The 19,856-nt window shown below is 39.4% G+C and overlaps 1 gene segment (V, D, J or C); it reads right to left on the reverse strand.

The window, feature by feature from the left end:
- Positions 1–1,256: 1,256 nt before the first annotated feature.
- LOC116590259 lies at positions 1,257–19,455 on the reverse strand. The segment is given in 4 exon segments: positions 1,257–1,554; positions 18,705–18,714; positions 19,149–19,247; positions 19,349–19,455. Coding segments are annotated over 4 exon segments (453 nt in total).
- Between the last annotated feature and the right edge of the window lie 401 nt (positions 19,456–19,856).

A 19,856-nucleotide genomic window follows, 5' to 3' on the forward strand; every position in this document is an offset into this window, starting at 1 on the left:
AAGGAACAGAGACAATATACAGGAACAGTCACCTTACAGGCAATACAATGGCATTAAATTCATATCTCTCAATAGTTACCCTGAATGTTAATGGCCTAAATGCCGCAATAAAAAGACACAGGGTATCAGAATGGTTGTCAAACTGTGGAAAGAATCAAGATGCCCTTCAACAGATAAATGGATAAGGAAGATGTGGTCCATATACACTATGGAGTGTTATGCCTCCATCAGAAAGGACAATCTTGATATTCAAGATTGATAAAGAACTTACCAGACTGAATACCCAAAAAGCAAATAACCCAGTCAAGAATGGGCAGAAGGCATGAGTAGACACTTCTCCAGAAGACATACAACTGGCCAACAGACACATGAGAAAATGCTCCACATCTCTTGTCACCATGGAAATATAAATCAAAACCACAATGAGATATTACCTCTCATGAGTTAAAAAGGCTAAAATTAACAATACAGGGAAGAACAAATGTCAGAGAGGATGTGGAGAAAGGGGAACCCTTTATGCTGTAGGTGGAATGCAAGTTGATACAGCCACCTTGGACAACAGTGTCTAGATTCCACAAAATTTAAAAACAGAACTACCCTATGACTCAGCAATTGCTCTACTAGGTATTTACCCTGAAGATACAGACGTAGTGTAAAAAGAGGTACATGTACCACAATCTTCATAGGAATAATGTCCACAATAGTGAAACTGTGGAAGGAACTGAGATGTCCTTCCACATATGAATAAATTAAGAAGATGTGGTCCATATATACAATAGAATATTACTCAGTCATCAGAAAGGATGAATACCTACCATTTCATCAACTTGGATGGAACTGAAGGGTGTTATGTCAAATTGAATAAGTCAGGCAGAGAAAGATAATTATGCTATGGTTTCAATTCTATGTGGAACATAAAGAATAGTGAGGAGGACCACAGGGAAAGACAATTCTCATATGGTTTTACTTACTTGTGGAGAATAAGGAATAACACAGAAGATATTAAAAGTTTAAAGGAAAACTAATGTAACTGACTCTTTTGTGTTTATTTTTATTTTCTTTCTTTTTTTTTTTTTTTTTTTGCATGTTAGTATATTTGTCTTCCTGTTACAACTAAGTTTCTAAGTCAGAGTCTGAATGGGGAGGCATGGAATAATATCAAGGAGGCTCCCTTGGGGAAACTGCTCTATGGAGAGGAAACCCCAGACCCTGACAGGAAACCTCCCATAGCTTCCATCTTCAGTGGCTACTGGAGCTTAAGGACAGAATTGGTAAGTAGTGTGCACCTTCTGCTGGTCTGATACCATTGTAGTTTGAGGTTTGTGTCTGGGCTCACACTGATGTCCCCTCACTGTGTCTTTCAAAAAGTAAGACACGGCTGTGTCCTCGGCTGTCAGGCTGTTCATCTGCAGATAGAGCATGTTCATGCTTTTGTCTCTGGAGATGGTGAATCGGCCCTTCACTGAGTCCACGTAGCTTGTCCTACTTCCATCATAGCTAATACCTGCGACCCACTGCAGCCCCTTCCCTGGAGCCTGGTGGACCCAGCTCATGCTGTAGTCACTGAAAGTGAACCCAGAGGCTGCACAGGAGAGTCTCAGAGACCCCACTCCCAGGCTTCACCAGTTCTCCCCCAGATTCCACCAGCTGCACCTCACACTGGACACCTACAGACACAAGACACCCTAGTCAGGAAACTGTCACACACCCGTGGATTCTTTTGCTCATATCCACTCACATACTCAATGTCTCTTGTTCTCCAGCAATTGCCTTTTAAAAGAAAAACAAGTACAAACTCCATGGTGAGTTCTCTTGTTATGTCTCCAGCCAAGTACAAACTCCATGGTGAGTTCTCTTGTTATGTCCTGATCAGTGAATGTGGACACGTGGAAATCCCTGGACTGGGGCTCCTCTTCCAACTGCATGGTCCGGGCTGGGCTGTTTTATTCAGTGGAAGGAAGACCCTATTTGCATGTCCTCTGAGTATATAGTTAGATCCAGACATAGGTTCAGTTCTTTACAAGTTAAATACAAAGATTGCATTGTTTGTGGATCACTTCATTTAGATGGCACTTTGACAATATGCAGTATTCTTTTTTGTTTGTTTGTTTAAAAATGCATTTATTGGGTGCCTGGGCAACTCAGTGGGTTAAAGTCTCTGCCTTTGGCTCAGGTCACGATCCTGGATTCCAGGGATCAAGCCCCCAAATGGGCTTTCTGTTGGCCCGGAGAGTCTGCTTCACCCCCCAGCCCCGTCTGCCTTACTGACTACTTGTGATCTCTGTCAAATAGATAAATAAAATCTTTAAAAAATGCATTTATATGGACCCTCAACTCTATGGTCAAATAATCTTCGTCAAAACAGGAAAAAATATACAGTGGAAAAAAGAGAGTCTCTTCAATAAATGGTGCTTGGAAAATTGGGAAGCTATATGTAGAAGAATAAAACTCGACCATTCTCTTACACCGTACACAAAGATAAACTCAAAATGGATGAAAGACCTCAACATGAGACAGGAATCCATCAGAATCCTAGAGGAGAACATAGGCAGTAATCTCTTCGATATCAGCCACAGCAACTTCTTTCAAGATATGTCTCCAAAGGCAAAGGAAACAAAAGCGAAAATGAACTTTTGGGACTTCATCAAGATCAAAAGCTTCTGCACAGCCAAGGAAACAGTCAAGAAAATAAAGAGGCAACACACGGAATGGGAGAAGCTATTTGCAAATGACAGTACAGACAAAAGGTTGATATCCAGGATCTATAAAGAACTCCTCAAACTCAACACACACAAAACACACAATCATATCAAAAAATGGGCAGACGATATGAATAGACACTTCTCCAATTGAGACATACAAATGTCTATCAGACACATGAAAAAATGTTCATCATCAGTAGCCCTCAGGGAGATTCAAATTAAAACTACATTGAGATATCATCTTACACCAGTTAGAATGGCTAGAATTAGCAAGACAGGAAACAACATGTGTTGGAGGGGATGTGGAGAAAGGGGAACCCTCTTCCACTGTTGGTGGGAATGCAAGTTGGTGCAGCCTCTTTGGAGAACAGTGTGGAGATTCCTCAAGAAATTAAAAATAGAACTTCCCTATGACCCTGCAATTGCACTCCTGGATATTTACCCCAAAGATACAGATGTAGTGAAAAGAAGGGTCATCTGTACCCCAATGTTTATACCAGCAATGGCCACGGTCGCTAAACTGTGGGAAGAACCAGATGCCCTTCAACGGACGAATGGATAAGGAAGATGTGGTCCATATACACTATGAAGTATTATGCCTCCATCAGAAAGGGCAGAAACGTTTGTAGCAACATGGACAGGACTGGAAGAGATGATGCTGAGTGAAATAAGTTAAGCAGAGAGAGTCAATTATCATATGGTTTCACTTATTTGTGGAGCATAATAAATAGCATGGAGGACATGGAGAGGTAGAGAGGAGAAGGGAGTTGGGAGAAATTGGAAGGGGATGTGAACCATGAGAGACTATGGACTCTGAAAAACAATCTGAGGGTTTTGAAGTGGCGGGGGGTGGGAGGTCGTGGTACCAGGTGGTGGGTATTATAGAGGGCACGGATTGCATGAAGCACTGGGTGCAGTGCAAAAATAATGAATACTGTTATGCTGAAAATAAAAAAAAATAAATTAAAAAATTATATTTGTTTATTTAAATGTCTTTTTAGGGTTCAGAATTCATTGTTTCTGCTCCACACCCAGTGGTCCATGCAATAAGTGCCCTCCACAATACTCAACACCAGATTCACCCAACCTCCCACCCTCTCCCCTGCAAACCCCTCAGTTAGTTCCTCTGAGTCCACAGTTTCTCATGGTTTGTCTCCCCTCCAATTCTCCCAACTCCTTTCTCCTCTCCAGCTCCCCATGTCCTTTGTGTAATTCCTTATGATCCACAAATAAATGAAACCATATGATGATTGACTCTCTCTTTTTGACTTATTTCACTCAGCATAATCTCTTCCAGTCCCATCCATTTTGATACAAATGTTGGGTATTCATCCTTTCTGATGGAGGCTTAATATCCATAGTATGTATGAACCACATCCTCCTTATCAATTCATCCATTGAAAGCCATCTTGGTTCTTTCCACAATTTGACGACCGTGGCCATTGCTGCTATGAACATTGAGGTACAGATGGTCCTTTTCATTACTAGATATATATACTTTGGGTAAATACCTAGTAGTGCAATTTCAGGGTCATAGTGAAGCTCTATTTTAATTTCTGTTTTTTTTTTTTTAATTTTTTCAATTCATTTATTTTCAGAAAAACAGTATTCATTATTTTTTCACCAAAATTGAACCAGGAAGAAATCAACAACCTGAATAAACCGAAATCTAATAACGAGATTGAAGCAGTGATCAAAAACCTCCCAAAATACAAGAGCCCAGAACCTGAGGGATTCCCTGGGGAATTCTACCAAACATTCAAAGAAGAAATAACACTTATTCTTGTGAAGCTGTTTCAAAATATTGAATCAGAAGGAAAACTTCCAGACTCTTTCTATAAAGCAGCATTACTCTGATCCCCAAACTCGGCAAAGACCCTACCAAAAAGGAGAATTTTAGACCAATATCACTGATGAATATGGATGCTAAGATTCTCAACAAGATCCTCGCCAACAGGATCCAACAGAACATTAAAAAAATTATCCACCATGATCAGGTGGGATTCATCCCTGGGCTACAAGGATGATTCAACATTCGCAAATCAATGTGATACAACAAATTAATATGAGAAGAGAGAAGAACCACATGGTCCTCTCAATTGATGCAGAAAAAGCATTTGACAAAATGCAGCACCCGTTCCTGATTAAAACTCTTCAAAGTATAGGGATAGAGGGAACATTCCTGAACCTCATCAAATCTATCTATGAATGACCCACAGCAAATATCATCCTCAATGGGAAAAAGCTTGCAGCCTTCCCGTTGAGATCAGGAACAAGACAAGGATGCCCACTCTCACCACTCTTGTTCAACATAGTATTAGAAGTCCTAGCAACAGCAATCAGACAACAAAGAGAAATAAAAGGTATCCAAATTGGTAATGAAGAAGTCAAACTCTCTGTCGTCGCAGATGACATGATTCTTCATATGGAAAACCCAAAAGACTCCACCCCCAAACTACTAGAACTCATATGGCAATTTCTGTTTCTTATTAACATAAAATGTATTATTAGCCCCAGGGATACAGGTCTGTGAAGCTCTTTTAATTTCTTAAGGAATCTCCACACTGTTTTCCAAAGTGGCTGCACCAGCTTGCATTCCCACCGATAGCATAAGAGGGTTCCCCTTGCTACACATTTTCTCCAACACTTGTTGTTTAATGTCTTGTTAATTTTGGCCATTCTAAGTGGTGTAAGTGGTATCTCAGTGTGGTTTTGATTTGAATCTCCCTGATGGCTAGTGATGATGAATATTTTTCCATGTGTCTGATAGCCATTTGTATGTCTTCATTAGAGAAGTGTCTGTGTTCATGTCTTCTCCCCATTTTTTAAATTTATTTTTTATTTATTTTCAGCATAACAGTATTCATTATTATTGTACCACACCCAGTGCTCCATGCAATCCATGCCCTCTATAATACTCACCATCTGTTACCCCGACCTCCCACCCCCCAACCCTTTAAAACCCTCAAATTGTTTTTGAGAGTCCATAGTCTCTCATGGTTCACCTCCCCTTCCAACTTACCCCAACTCCCTTCTGCTCTCTAACTCCCCATGTCCTCCACGCTATTTGTTATGCTCCACAAGTAAGTGAAACCATATGGTAATTGTCTCTCTCTGCTTAACTTACTTCACTCAGCATAATCTCTTCCAGTCCCGTCCCTGTTGCTACAAAAGTTGGGTATTCGTCCTTTCTGATGGAGGCATAATACTTCATAGTGTATATGAACCACATCTTCCTTATCCATTCGTCCGTTGAAAGGCATCTGGTTCTTTCCATAGTTTGGCGACCGTGGCCATTGCTGGTATAAACATTGGGGTACAGATGGCCCTTCTTTTCACTATGTCTGTATCTTTGGGGTAAATACCCAGGAGTGCAATTGCAGGGTCATAGGGAAGTTCTATTTTTAATTTCTTGAGGAATCTCCACACTGTTCTCCAAAGAGGCTGCACCAACTTGCATTCCCACCAACAGTGGAAGAGGGTTCCCCTTTCTCCACATCCCCTCCAACACATGTTGTTTCCCGTGTTGTTAATTTTGACCATTCTAACTGGTGTAAGTTGATATCTCAATGTGGTTTTAATTTTAATCTACCTGAGGGTTAGTGATGATGAACATTTTTTCATGTGTCTGATAGCCATTTGTGTGTCTTCATCAGAGAAGTGTTTAGTCATATCTTCTGCCCATTTTTTTATATGATGGCCTGTTTTGTGTGTGTTGATTTTGAGGAGTTCTTTATAGATCCAAAGTCAATGTACAGAAATCAGATGTTTCTTTATACAGTAATAATGAAAACACAGAAAGGGAAATTAGAGTATTGATTCCATTTACTGTAGCACCAAGAACCATAGGATATCTGGGAATAAACCTAACCAAAGAGGTAAAGGATCTGTACTTGAGGAACTACAGAACACTTATGAAAGAAATTAAAGAAGACACAAAAAGATGAGAGACCATTCCATGCTCTTGGATCAGATGAATAAACATTGTTAAAATGTCTATACTGGGGCGCCTGGGTGGCTCAGTGGGTTAAGCCGCTGCCTTCGGCTCAGGTCATGATCTCAGGGTCCTGGGATCGAGCCCCGCATCGGGCTCTCTGCTCAGCAGGGAGCCTGCTTCCCTTCCTCTCTCTCTGCCTTCCTCTCTCTCTGCCTGCCTCTCCATCTGCTTGTGATTTCTCTCTGTCAAATAAATAAATAAAATCTTTAAAAAAAAATGTCTATACTGCCTGGAGCAATCTATACTTTTAATGCTATTCTCATCAAAATTCCACCTGTATTTTTCAAAGAGCTGGAGCAAATAATCCTAAAATTTGTATGGAATCAGAAGAGACCCCGAATCATTAAGGAAATGTTGCAAAACAAAAATAAAATGGGGGGCATCACTAACTTATTTCAAGCTTTACTACAAAGCTGTGATCACCAAGACAGAATGGTACTGGCATAAAAACAGACACATAGACCAGTGGAACAGAGTAGAGAGCCCAGATATGGACCCTCAAGTCTATGGGTAAATAATCTTCGACAAAACAGGAAAAAATATACATTGGAAAAAAGACAGTTTCTTCAATAAACTGTGCTGGGAAAACTGGGCAGCTATATGTAGAAGAATGAAGCTCAACCATTCTCTTACACCGTACACAAAGATAAACTCAAAATCGATAAAAGAAATCAACGTGAGACAGGAATTGATCAGAATCCTAGAGGAGAACATAGGCAGTAATCTCTTCGATAACAGCCACAGAAACTTCTTTCAAGATATGTCTCCAAAGGCAAAGGAAAGAAAAGCAAAGATGAACTTTTGGGACTTCATCAAAATCAAAAGCTTCTGCACAGCAAAGGAAACAGTCAAGAAAACAAAGAGGCAACCCATGGAATGGGAGAAGATATTTGAAAATGACAGTACAGACAAAAGATTGATATCCAGGATCTATAATGTATTCATTATTTTTTCACCACACCCAGTGCTCCATGCAATCCGTGCCCTGTATAATACCCACCACCTGGTACCCCGACCTCCCAACCCCCGTCCCTTCAAACCCCTCAGATTGTTTTTCAGAGTGCATAGTCTCTCATGTTTCACCTCCCCCTTCCAATTTCCTGCAACTCCTTTCTCCTCTCTAACTCCCCTTGTCCTCCATGCTATTTGTCTCCCCATTTTTTTTACATGATTATCTCTCTAGTGTATGTTGAGGAGTTTTTTATAGATCTTTGATATCAGCCTTTTGTCTGTATTGTCATTTGTGAATATTTTCTCGCATTCTGTGCATTGCCTCTTTCTTTTGTTGACCATTTCCTTTGCTGTGCAGAAGTTTTTGATCTTGATGAAGTTATAAAAATCCATTTTTGCTTTTGTTTCCTTTGCCTTTGGAGACATGCCTTGAAAGGAGTTGCTCTGACTGATATTTAGGAGGTTACTGCCTATGTTCTCCTATATAATTCACTTATTTTTTTAAATAATTCTATTTAATTTTTTAACTTTCAAGATTTCTTTTCAATGCACCTGAATTCATTGTTTATGTACCATGCCAAGTGTTCCATGGAATATGTGCTTCCATAATACCCACCTAACAGGATCACAAAATCATCCACCCCCTGCCACTTCAAAACCCTCAGATTGTTTCTCAGAGTCTACAGTTCCTCATGATTAATCTCCCCCTCCAATTTCCCCTAACTCCTTTCTCCTCCCCAGTTCCCCATGTCCTCAGTGTTATTTCTTATGCTCCACAAATACGTGAAACCATATGATAATTGGCTCTTTCTGCTTGACTTATGTCACTCAGCATCATCTCTTCCAGTCCTGAAAATGTTGATACAAAAGTTGGGTATTCATCCTTTCTGAAGGAGCCATAACACTCCATAGTGTGTATGGGCCACATCTTCCTTATCCATTCATCCATTGAAGGACATCTTGGTTCTTTCCACAGTTTGATGACTGTAGCCATTGCTGCTATGAACATTAAGGTATACATGGCCCTTCTTTTCACTACATCTGTATTTTGGGGGTAAATACCCAGCAGTGCAATTGCAGGGTCATAGGGAAGTTCTATTTTTAATTTCTTAAGGAATCTCCACACTGTTCTCCTAAGTGGTTGCACCAACTTGCATTCCCACCAACAGTGTAAGAAGGTTCCCCTTTCTCCACATTCTCTCCAACACTTGTTTACTCTCTTGTTAATTTTGGACATTCTAACTGGTATACGGTGGTATCTCAGTGTGGTTTTGATTTGAATCTCCCTGATGGCTAATGATGATAAGTATTTTTCCATGTGTCTGTTAGCCATTTGTGTGCTTCATTGGAGAAGAGTCTGTTCTTGTCTTCTGCCCATTTTTTGATGTGATTATCTGTTTTTTGTGTGTTGAGTTTGAGGAGTTCTTTATAGATCTTGGATATCAGTCCTTTGTCTAACGTCATTTGCAAATATGTTATCCCACCCCATGGTTTGCCTCTTTGTTTTGTTGAGTGTTTCCTTTGCTATACAGAAGCTTTTGATATTGACAAAGTCCCAAGAGTTCATTTTCGTTTTTATTTCCTTTGCCTTTGGAGACATGTCTTGAAAGAAGTTGTGGTGGCTGATGAAATAGAGGTTAATGCCTATGTTGTCTTCTGGAATTTTGATAGATTCCTGCCTCACACTGAGGCCTTTTATCTACTTACAGTTTATTGTTGTGTATGGTGTAAGATAATGGCCAAGTTTCATTCTTCTACATATAGCTGCCCAGTTTTCCCAGCACCATTTATTGAAGAGACTGTCTTTTTTCCACTGTATATTTTTTCCTGCTTTGTCAAAGATGATTTGCCCATTGAGTTGAGGGTCCACATCTGGGCTTTCTACTCTGTTCCACTGCTCTATGTGTCTGTTTTTATGCCAGTACCATGCTGTCTTGGTGATCACAGCTTTGTAGTAGAGCTTGAAATCAGGTAATGTGATGCCCCCCGTTTTATTTTTGTTTTGCAACATTTCTTTAACGATTCAGAGTCTCTTCTGATTCCATACAAATTTTTGGATTATTTGCTTCAGCTATTTGATGAATACTGGTGAATTTTGATCAGGATAGCATTAAAAGTATAGATTACTCTAGGCAGTATAGACATTTTAACACTGTTTATTCTTCCATTCCATGAGCATGGAATATTTCTCCACCTCTTTGTGTCTTCCTCAATTTGTATCATAAGGGTTCTGTAGTTATGAGTACAGATGATTTACTTCTTTGGTTTGGCTTATTCCTAGGTGTCTTAGGTTTTGTTGCAATTGTGAATGGGATCAGTTCCTTCTCTCCTCTTTCTTAAGTCACAATTCTTAGTGTATAGAAATGCCACTTATCTCTCTGCATTCATTTTACATCCTGCCATGTTGGTGAACTGCTGTATGAAATCTTTCAATGTTGGGGTGGAGTCTTTTGGGTTTTCCACAGAAAATATTATGTCATCTGCAAAGAGAGAGAGTTTGATTTCTTCTATGCCATGTTGGAATCCTTTTATTTCTATCTGTTGTCTGATTGCTATTGCTGGGACTTCTAGTACTATGATCAGCAATAGTGGTAAAAGTGGGCATCCATGTTGTGTTTCTGACCTTAAGGGAAAAACTCTCTGTTTTTCTACATTAGGACTGATATTTGCTCTGGGTATTTGTAGATGGCTTTTATTCTATTGAAGGTATGTTCTTCCATCCCTTTACTTTGAAGAGTTTTAATCAGGAATGGATGTTGTATTTTGTCAAATGCTTTTTCTGATTGTATTGAGAGGGTTAATGGTTCTTCTCTCTTCTTTTGTCAATGTGATCTCTTAAGTCCTTTGTTTTGCAAATATTGAGATATCTTTACATACCAGGAATAAACCCCATTTGGTCCTGGTGAATAATCCTTTTAAGTACTATTGGATGGAGCACTGGGCATGGTGCATAAACAGTAAATCTTGGAACACTGAAAAAAATTTTAAAAAAAAAGTTGTGACTCCCAGCAAAAAACAAAAAACAAAAAACAGCCAACCAACCAACTGACCAAACAAATGAACAAACAAAAAATAAATGGTGAATTAAAAAAAGAATGTACTGTTGTATCCTCTTGATTAGTATCTTGGTGAGTGGTGTGGGAAACAGAGGCAGAAGAAAATAATTAAATTCCTTACTTACTGACAAGCCCTTGAAACAGACAAAGTGGATCTCCTCTAGGGACTTAACTGCCCTCACCTTGAGGTTTTGCAAAGGACAATCCTACCCTGACTATCCCCCTACCTTGACAGGTAAGGTCAAGATCCTGTAAGTCTACTTTAACAATTCCTTTAGGAATCTTTATCTCTAAACCTCCAAGATAGTGTCGGAATCATTCACAAGCATATGACCCACTGATATACATCTAAAGGGTCCCACGAGAAGATTTTTACTACTGGTAATAAATAACCTTTCTCCCAACAATAGCTAGCCCCTCAAGGTCCTAGAGACCTTGTTTCCAAAATTCCTTAGAAAATTCTTAATCCTTTTTGTTCTCACTCACCACCGAGTCCACCCCTACTCTGCCTTTAAAAACTCTGACTGTAATCTGGTTCGGGGTCCAAGTCCCTACTCCACTGTGTAGGGTATACTTGGGCCCAAGCTTAAGCTTGTCAAATAAACCATCATGTGATTACATCGGTTTTGGCTCCTTGGTGGTCTCTCAGACACAAAAACTCGGGCATAACAGTGAGTATTTTGACATTCATGTTCTGCATCCATTGGTCTGTAATTCTCCTTTTTGATGAGGCCATTGTCTGATTTTGAGATCACTGTGATGTTGGCATCTTAGAAGAAGTTCAGAAGTTTTCCTTTTAGTTTTTGAAACAGTTTCAGTAAAATGGGTATGATTTCTTCCTTGAATGTTTGGTAGAATTCCCCTGGAAGTCATCTAGCCCTGGACTCTTGTTTTTGATTACTGCTTCAGTGTCCTTGATGGCTGAGTTTCTGTCCATATATTCTGCTTCTTCCTGTTTCAGTATTGGTAGTTTATTAGTTTCTAAGAATGCACCCATTTCTTCCAGCTTGCCTAATTTGCTGGCATATAGTGGATCATAATATGTTCTAACAATTTTCTGCATTTCCTTGGTGTTCATAGTGAGAAAAACTAAGAGTATGCTCAGGGAATGGGAGAAGATATTTGAAATGACATTATAGATAAAGAGTTGGTATCAAAGATCTATAAATAACCCTGCTGTGCAGAAGCTTTTGATCTTGATGAAGTCACAAAAGTCCATATTCACTTCTGTATTCTTTGCCTTTGGAAACACATGTTGAAAGTAATTGATATGGCTGATGTCAAAGAGGTTACTGCCTATGTCCTCATCTAGGATTTTGATAGACTCCTGCCTCACATTGAGGTCTTTTATCCATTTCGAGTTTATCTTTGGGTATAGTATAAGAGAATGGTCTAGAGTCATTTTTCTATACATATCTGTCCAGTTTTCCCATCACCATTTATTGAAGAGACTGTCCTTTTTTCCATTGGATGTTTTTTCCTGCTTTGTCGAATATTACTTAACCATAGAGTTGAGGATCCATATCTGGACTCTCTACTCTGTTCCACTGGTCTGTGTCTGTTTTTCTGTAGGTACCATGCTGTCTTTGTGACCAAAACATTGCAGTAAAGCTTGAAATCAGGCAACATAATGACCCCAGCTTTGTTTTTCCCTTTTTAAAAATTTCCTTAGCAATCCGGGGTCTCTTCTGGTTCCATTCAAATTTTAGGATTATTTGTTCCAACACTTTGAAAAATGCCTGCCGAATTTTGATTGGGATGGCATTGAAAGTGTAGATTCCTCTGGGTGGTATAGACATTTTAACAATGTTTATTCTTCTGATCCATGACCATGAAATGTTTTTACCTCTCTTTGTGTCTTTTTCAATTTCATTCATAAGTGTTCTGTAGCTTCTTGAATACACATCCTTTAGCACTTTAGTTAAGGTTTATTCCCAGGTTTCTTATGGTTCTTGTGCCATAGCAAGTGAAATTGATTCTCTGATTTCCCTTTCTGTATTTTCATTGTTAGCGTATAAGAAAGCCACTGATTTCTGTACACTGACTTTGTATCCTGCCACATTGCTGAATTGATGTATGAGTTCTAGTAGTTTGGGGTTAGAGTCTTTGGGTTTTACACATAAAGTGTCATGTCATCTGAGAAAAGAGAGGGTTTGACTTCTTTTTTTGGCAATACAAGTACATTTTATTTTGTTGTTGTTGTTGTCTCATTGCTGTTGCTAGGACTTCTAGTACTATGTTGAATAAGAGTGGAGAGAGTGGGCATACTTGTCATGTTCCTGATCTCAAGTCAAAGGCTGTCAGCGCTTCCCCATTGAGAATGACAATTGCTAAGGTCTTTTAAGATTTTTTTTTTTAAATATTTTATTTCAGAGTCCATAGTCTCTCATGATTCACCTCCCCCTCCAATTTACCCCAACTCCCTTCTTCTCTCCAACACCCCTTGTCCTCCAAGATATTTGTTATGCTCCACAAGTAAGTGAAACCATATGATAATTGACTCTCTCTGCTTGACTTATTTCACTCAGCATAAAAAAAAAAAACAATCTGAGGGGTTTGAAGTGGCGGGGGGGTGGGAGGTTGGGGTACCAGGTGGTGGGTATTATAGAGGGCACGGATTGCATGGAGCACTGGGTGTGGTGAAAAAATAATGAATACTGTTTTTCTGAAAATAAATAAATTAATTTATAAAAAATATTTTATTTATTTTTAAAAAATATTTTCAGTGTTCCAGAATTCATTGTTTATGCACCACACCCAGTGCTCCATGCAGTATGTGTCCTCCATAATACCCACCACCAGGCTCACCCAACCTCCCATCTCCCACAATGAAGAAGCATCTTTCATGACAGCAGCCCTCAAAATAAAACTGGGGTAGCAGTTCTCATATCAGATAAAGTAAATTTTAAACTAAATACAGTAGTCAGAGATAATGATGGACACTACATCATTTGTAAAGTGTCTATACACCAAGAAGATCTAACAATTACAAATATTTGTGCCCCCAATATGGGAGCAGCCAATTGCATAAGACAACTGTTAATCAAGATAAAGAGTCATATTGATATGAATACATAAGTAGGGGATCTTAACATGCCACTCTCAGTAATAGACAAAACATCCAAGCAGAAAATCAATAAAGAAAAGAGAGCATTGAATGAAATATTGGACCAGATGAACCAGATCAATATATACAGAACATTCCACCCTCAAACAACAGAATACTCATTCTTCTCAAGTGCACATGGAACTTTCTCCAGAATAGACAACATTCTGGGTCACAAATCAGAGCTCAACTGATACCAAAAGATGGAGATTATTCCCTGTATATTCTCAGACCACAACGCTTAGAAACTGGAACTCAATCACAAGAAAAAGTTCAGAAGGAATACAAACATCTGGAAAATAAAGACCACCCTGCTTAAGAATGCTTGCATCAAATAGGAAGTCAAAGAAGAACTTAAACAATTCGTGGAAACCAATGAAAATGATGACACTTTGGTCCAAAACGTATGGGATACAGCCAAGGCAGTCCTAAGGGGGAAATACATAGCCACCCAAGACTCCCTCAAAAAAAAAAAAATCCAGAACACACTAGCTGTTTTTACATCTTAAATAACTAGAGAATCAACAACAAATTAAGCCAACTCCACACACAAGAAGGGAAGTAATCAAAAGTAGAGCAGAGATCAATGAGATGGAAACTAGAGATATAGTAGAATGCATCAGTGATACTAGAACATGTTTTTTTGTTTTGTTTTGTTTTGTTTGAATCAATAAGATCGAAAAACCACTGGCCAATCTAATCCAGAAGAAAAGAGAGAGGACTCAATTTAATAAAATTATGAATGAAAAGGGAGAGATCAGGGCACCTGGGTGGCTCAGTGGGTTAAGGCCTCTGCCTTCGGGTCAGGTCATGATCTCAGGGTCCTGGAATTGAGTCCCACATCAGGCTCTCTGCTCAGCAGGGAGCCTGCTTCCTCCTCTCTCTCTCTCTCTGCCTGCCTCTCTGCCTCTTGTGATCTCTCTCTGTCAAATAAATAAGTAAAATCTTAAAAAAAAGAAAGAAAAGGGAAATATCACAGCTAATACCAAGAAAGTAGAAATAATCATCAGAAATTATTATCAACAATTATATATCAATAAGTTAAGCAACCTAGATGAAATGGTTGCATTCCTGGAAAATTATAAACTTCAGCAATTGCATCAGGAAGAAATTGAAACCTGAATATACCAATATTTAGTAATGAAATTGAAGATGTGATCCAAAGCCTCCCAAAAAACAAGAGCCTAGGACCTAACGGATTCCCTGGGGAATTCTACCAAACTTTCAAAGAAGAAATAACACTTCTTCTCCTGAAGCTGTTTCAAAAAATTGAAGCAGAAGGAAAATTTCCAGACTCTTTCTATGAATCCATCATTACCCTGATCCCCAAACATGCAAAGAACTCACCAAAAGGAGAATTTCAGACCAATATCCCTGATGAATATGGATGCTAAGATTATCAACAAGATCGTAGCTAATAGGATCCAACAGCACATTAAAAAGATTATTCACTATGGCCACGTGTGATTTAACCCTGGGATACAAGGATGGTTCAACATTCACAAATCAATTAATGTGATAGAACAAATCAATAAGAGAAGAACCACATGGTCCTCTCAATTGATGCAGAACAAGCATTTGACAAAATCCAGTAACCATTCCTGATTAAAATGTTTCAGAGTACAGGGATAGAGGGAACATTCCTCAACCTCATCAAATCTATCAATGAAAAATCCTCAGTGAATATCAGCCTCAATGGGGAAAGCTGACAACCTTCTCTTTGTGATAAGGAAAAAGACAAGAATACCCACTCTCACCACTCTTTTTTTTTCCTTTTCAGTGTAACAGTATCCATTGTTTTTGCACCACATCCAGTGCTCCATGCAATTCTTGCCCTCCATAATATCCAACACCTCGTTCCCCCAACCTCCAAACCCCTCCACCCATTCAAAACCCTCAGATTGTTTTTCAGAGTCCATAGTTTCTCATGGTTCATCTCCCTTTCCAATTTCCTCCAACTCCCTTCTCCTCTCCATCTCCACTCTTGTTCAACATAGTGTTAGAAGTCCTAGCAACAGCAACCAGAAAACAATTAGAAATAAAATGTACTCAAATTGACAGATAAGAGTCAAACTATATCTTTTTGCATATGACATGATACTTTATGTGGAAAACCCTAAAGACTCCACCTCCAGACAACTAGAACGCATACATCAATTCAGTGAGTTGGCAGGACATAAAATCAATGTACAAAAATTAGTTGCTTTCTTATACACAAACAATGAAAATACAGAAAGGGAAATTAGAGAATGGATTCCATTTACTATAGCACCAAGAATCATAAGATACCTGGGAATAAACCTAACCAAAGAGGTAAAGCATCTGTACTTGAGGAACTACAGAACACTCATTAAAGAAATTGAAGAAGACAGGAAAAGTTGGAAGACATTTCCATGCTCATGGATCAGAAGAATAAACATTGTTAAAATGTCTATCCTGCCTGGAGCAATTTATACCTTTAATGCCATTCTGATCAAAATTCCACTGGTATTTTTCAAAGAGCTGGAGCAAACAATCCTAAAATATTTATGGAATCAGAAGAGACCCCCAAATTGCTAAGGAAATGTTAAAAAAGAAAAACAAAACTGGGGACATCATGTTGCCTGATTTCAAGCTTTACTACAAAGCTGTGATCACCAAGACAGTATGTTACTGGCACAAACGCAGATACATATACCAGTGGAACAGAGTAGAGAGCCCAGATATGAACCTTCAACTCTATGGTCAAATAATCTTCAACAGATCAGGAAAAAATAAACAGTGGAGAAAATACAGTTTCTTCAATAAATTGTGCTGGTAGAATTGGACAGCTATGTGTAGAAGAATGAAACTCGACCATTCTCTTACAGCATACACAAAGATAAGCTTGAAATAGATAAACGACCTCAACATGAGACAGGAATCCATCAGGAGCCTAGAGGAGAACATAGGCAGTAACCTCTTTGACATCCATCACAACAACTTCTCTCAGGACATTTCTCCAAAGACAAAATAAACGAAAGCAAAAATGAACTCTTGGGACTTCATCAAGATCAAAAGGTTCTGCACAGCAAAGGAAACAGTCAACAAGACAAAGAGGCTACCCTTGGAATGGGAGAAGATATTCACAAATCACAGTAGAAAGGGTTGATATCCAGAATGTATAAAGAACTCCTCAAACTCAACACACACAAAACAGATAATCATGTCAAAAAAGGGCAGAAGAAATAAGTGAAGCAGAGAGAGTCAATTATCATATGGTTTCACTTATTTATGGAGCATAACAAATATCATGGAGGACAAGGGGTGTTAGAGAGGAGAAGGGAGTTGGTGTAAATTGGAAGGGGAGGTGAATCATGAGAGACTATGGACTCTGAAAAACAATCTGAGGGGTCTGAAGTGGTGGGGGGTGGGAGGTTGGGGTACCAGGTGGTGGGTATTATAGAGGGCACGGATTGCATGGAGCACTGGGTGTGATGAAAAAATAATGAGTACTGTTTTTCTGAAAATAAATTAATTTAAAAAAAAAGGGCAGAAGACATGAGCAGACACTTCTCCAATGAAGCCATACAAATGGTCCGCAGACTCATGAAAAATACTCATCCTCATTAACTATCAGGAAGATTCAAATTGAAACCACATTGAGATACCATGTTACACCAGTTACAATGGAGAAAATGAACAAGACAGGAATTAACGTGTGTTGGAGAGGATATGGAGAAAGGGAACCCTCTTATACTGTTGGTGGGAATGCAGGTTTGTGCAGTCAATCTGCTACACTGTGTGGAGATCCCTAAGAAATTAAATATAGAGCTACCCTAGTACCCTGCAATTGCACTACTGGATATTTACCCCAAAGATACAGATGTAGTGAAAAGAAGGGCCATCTGTACCCTAATGTTTATAGCAGCAATGGCCATGGTCACCAAACTGTGGAAAGATCCAAGATGCCCTTCAACGGATGAATGGATAAGGAAGATGTGGTCCATATACACTATGGAGTATTATGCCTCCATCAGAAAGGATGAATAGCCAACTTTTGTAGCAACATGGATGGGACTGGAAGAGATTATGCTGAGTGAAATAAGTCAAGCAGAGAGAGTCAATTATCATATGGTTTCAGTTATTTGTGGAGCATAAGGAATAACACGGAGGACATGGGGAGATGGAGAGGAGAAGGGATTTGGGGGAAATTGGAGGGAGAGTGAGCCATGAGAGACTGTGGAATCTGAAAAACAATCTGAGAGTTTTGCAGGAGTAGGGGATGGGATGTTAGGTGCCCATGGTGGTGCGTATTATGAAGAGCGCATATTGAATGGAGCACTGGGTTTGGTGTACAAACAATGAATTATGGAACACTGAGAAGAAATTTAAGAAAAAAAAATCAATGATGTGCTATATTTTGCCTAATTGATTTTAGAAAAATGAATCAGACCCTGGTTTCTTTCATCTCTTCTGTTGTTTCCTTGTTTCTATATAAATTATTTCTGCTCTAATCTTGCTATTTCCTTCCTTCCGCTATATGTAGGTATCAGTTTTTTTTTCCCTAGCACCTCTAGGTGTGAAGTATGTGGTTTATTTAATATTGTTCTTGCTTCCTGAGGTCTTTCTGTATGCTGTGTATTTCTGTCTTAGGTCCACGTTTGATGCAGAGAAATTAAATGATGGTGATATAGGTTTTATACTCATGTGTTTGTGTGTATGTGTGTGTGTGAGAGAGAAAGAGAGAGAGAGACAGATCTTCTGGCTCTGCTGGAGGTTTTGTGATCCACAGTGAGTGCCGCTGTGATTCCTTTAAAGGTTTTGTTACCTGCATCAGGATATTTGTAATTTATTGGTATTTGAGGACAAGAGGAAACTAATGAAACTGACTTGGTGTTTTGTGCATCTTAGCATATTTGTCTTCCTTTTACAAGTAAGTTTCTAAGTCAGCGAGTGATTAGTGAATAATGTCAAGGATGTTCCCATGGGGAAACTACTCTATGGAGAGGAAACCCCAGACCCTGACAGGATACCTGCCATAGCTTCCATCTGCAGTGTCTCCAGTGGCTTAAAGACATAATTGGTGAGTAGTGTGTACCCTCTGATGGTCTGATACTCTTGTAGTTTGAGGTTTATGTCTGGGCTCACACTGATGTCCCCTCATTGTGTCTCTCGCACAATAATACACGGCCATGTCCTCGGATCTCAGGCTGTTCATCTGAAGATACAGGGTGTTCTTGCCATTGTCTCTGGAGATGGTGAATCAGCCCTTCACAGAGTCTGCATAGCTTGTGAAACTTCCATCAATCCAAATACCTGTGACCCACTGCGCCCCTTCCCTGGAGCCTGGCAGACCCAGCTCATGCCATAGCTACTGAAGGTGAATCCAGAGGCTGCACAGGAGAGTCTCAGGGACCCCCCAGGCTTCACCTGGTCTCCCCCAGATTCCACCAGCTGCACATCACACTGGACACCTGCAGACACAAGACATCCCAGTCAGGAATCTGTCACACACATGGTTTCTCTCACTCATATCCACTCACATCCTCAATTTCTTTGGTTCTCTAGAAATTACCTTGTAAAAGAGCAACAAGGAAAACCCAGCCCAGCACAAACTCCATGGTGAGTTCTCTGTGTTCTGCCTGCTCAGTGAATGTAAACACCTGGAAATCCCAGGACTGGGGCTCCTCTTCCAGCTGTATGGTCTGGTCTGGGCTGTTTTATTCAGTGGAGAGAAAACCCTATTTGCATGTCCTCTGAGTATATAGTTAGCTCCAGACGTAGGCTCAATTCTTTACAAGTTAATAGCAAAGATTCCATTGTTTGTAGATCACTTTGTATAGATGACACTGTGTCAGTATGTAGTATTTTAATGTATGAACAGAATTGTCTTCTCTTCTTTTTTCTGTTACAGCATTTAAAAAAAAATTGTTGTGCTATGTTACTCACTATACAGCACATGATTAGTTTTTGATGTAGTGTTTCATGATTCATTGTTTGCGTATAACACCCAGTGCTCTTTGTAACCTGTGCCTTCCTTAATACCCATCATCAGGCTCATCGATTCCCCTACCCTCCTCCCT

This window comes from Mustela erminea, chromosome 5 (genome assembly GCF_009829155.1).
Source record: "Mustela erminea isolate mMusErm1 chromosome 5, mMusErm1.Pri, whole genome shotgun sequence".
Lineage (NCBI taxonomy): Eukaryota > Metazoa > Chordata > Mammalia > Carnivora > Mustelidae > Mustela > Mustela erminea.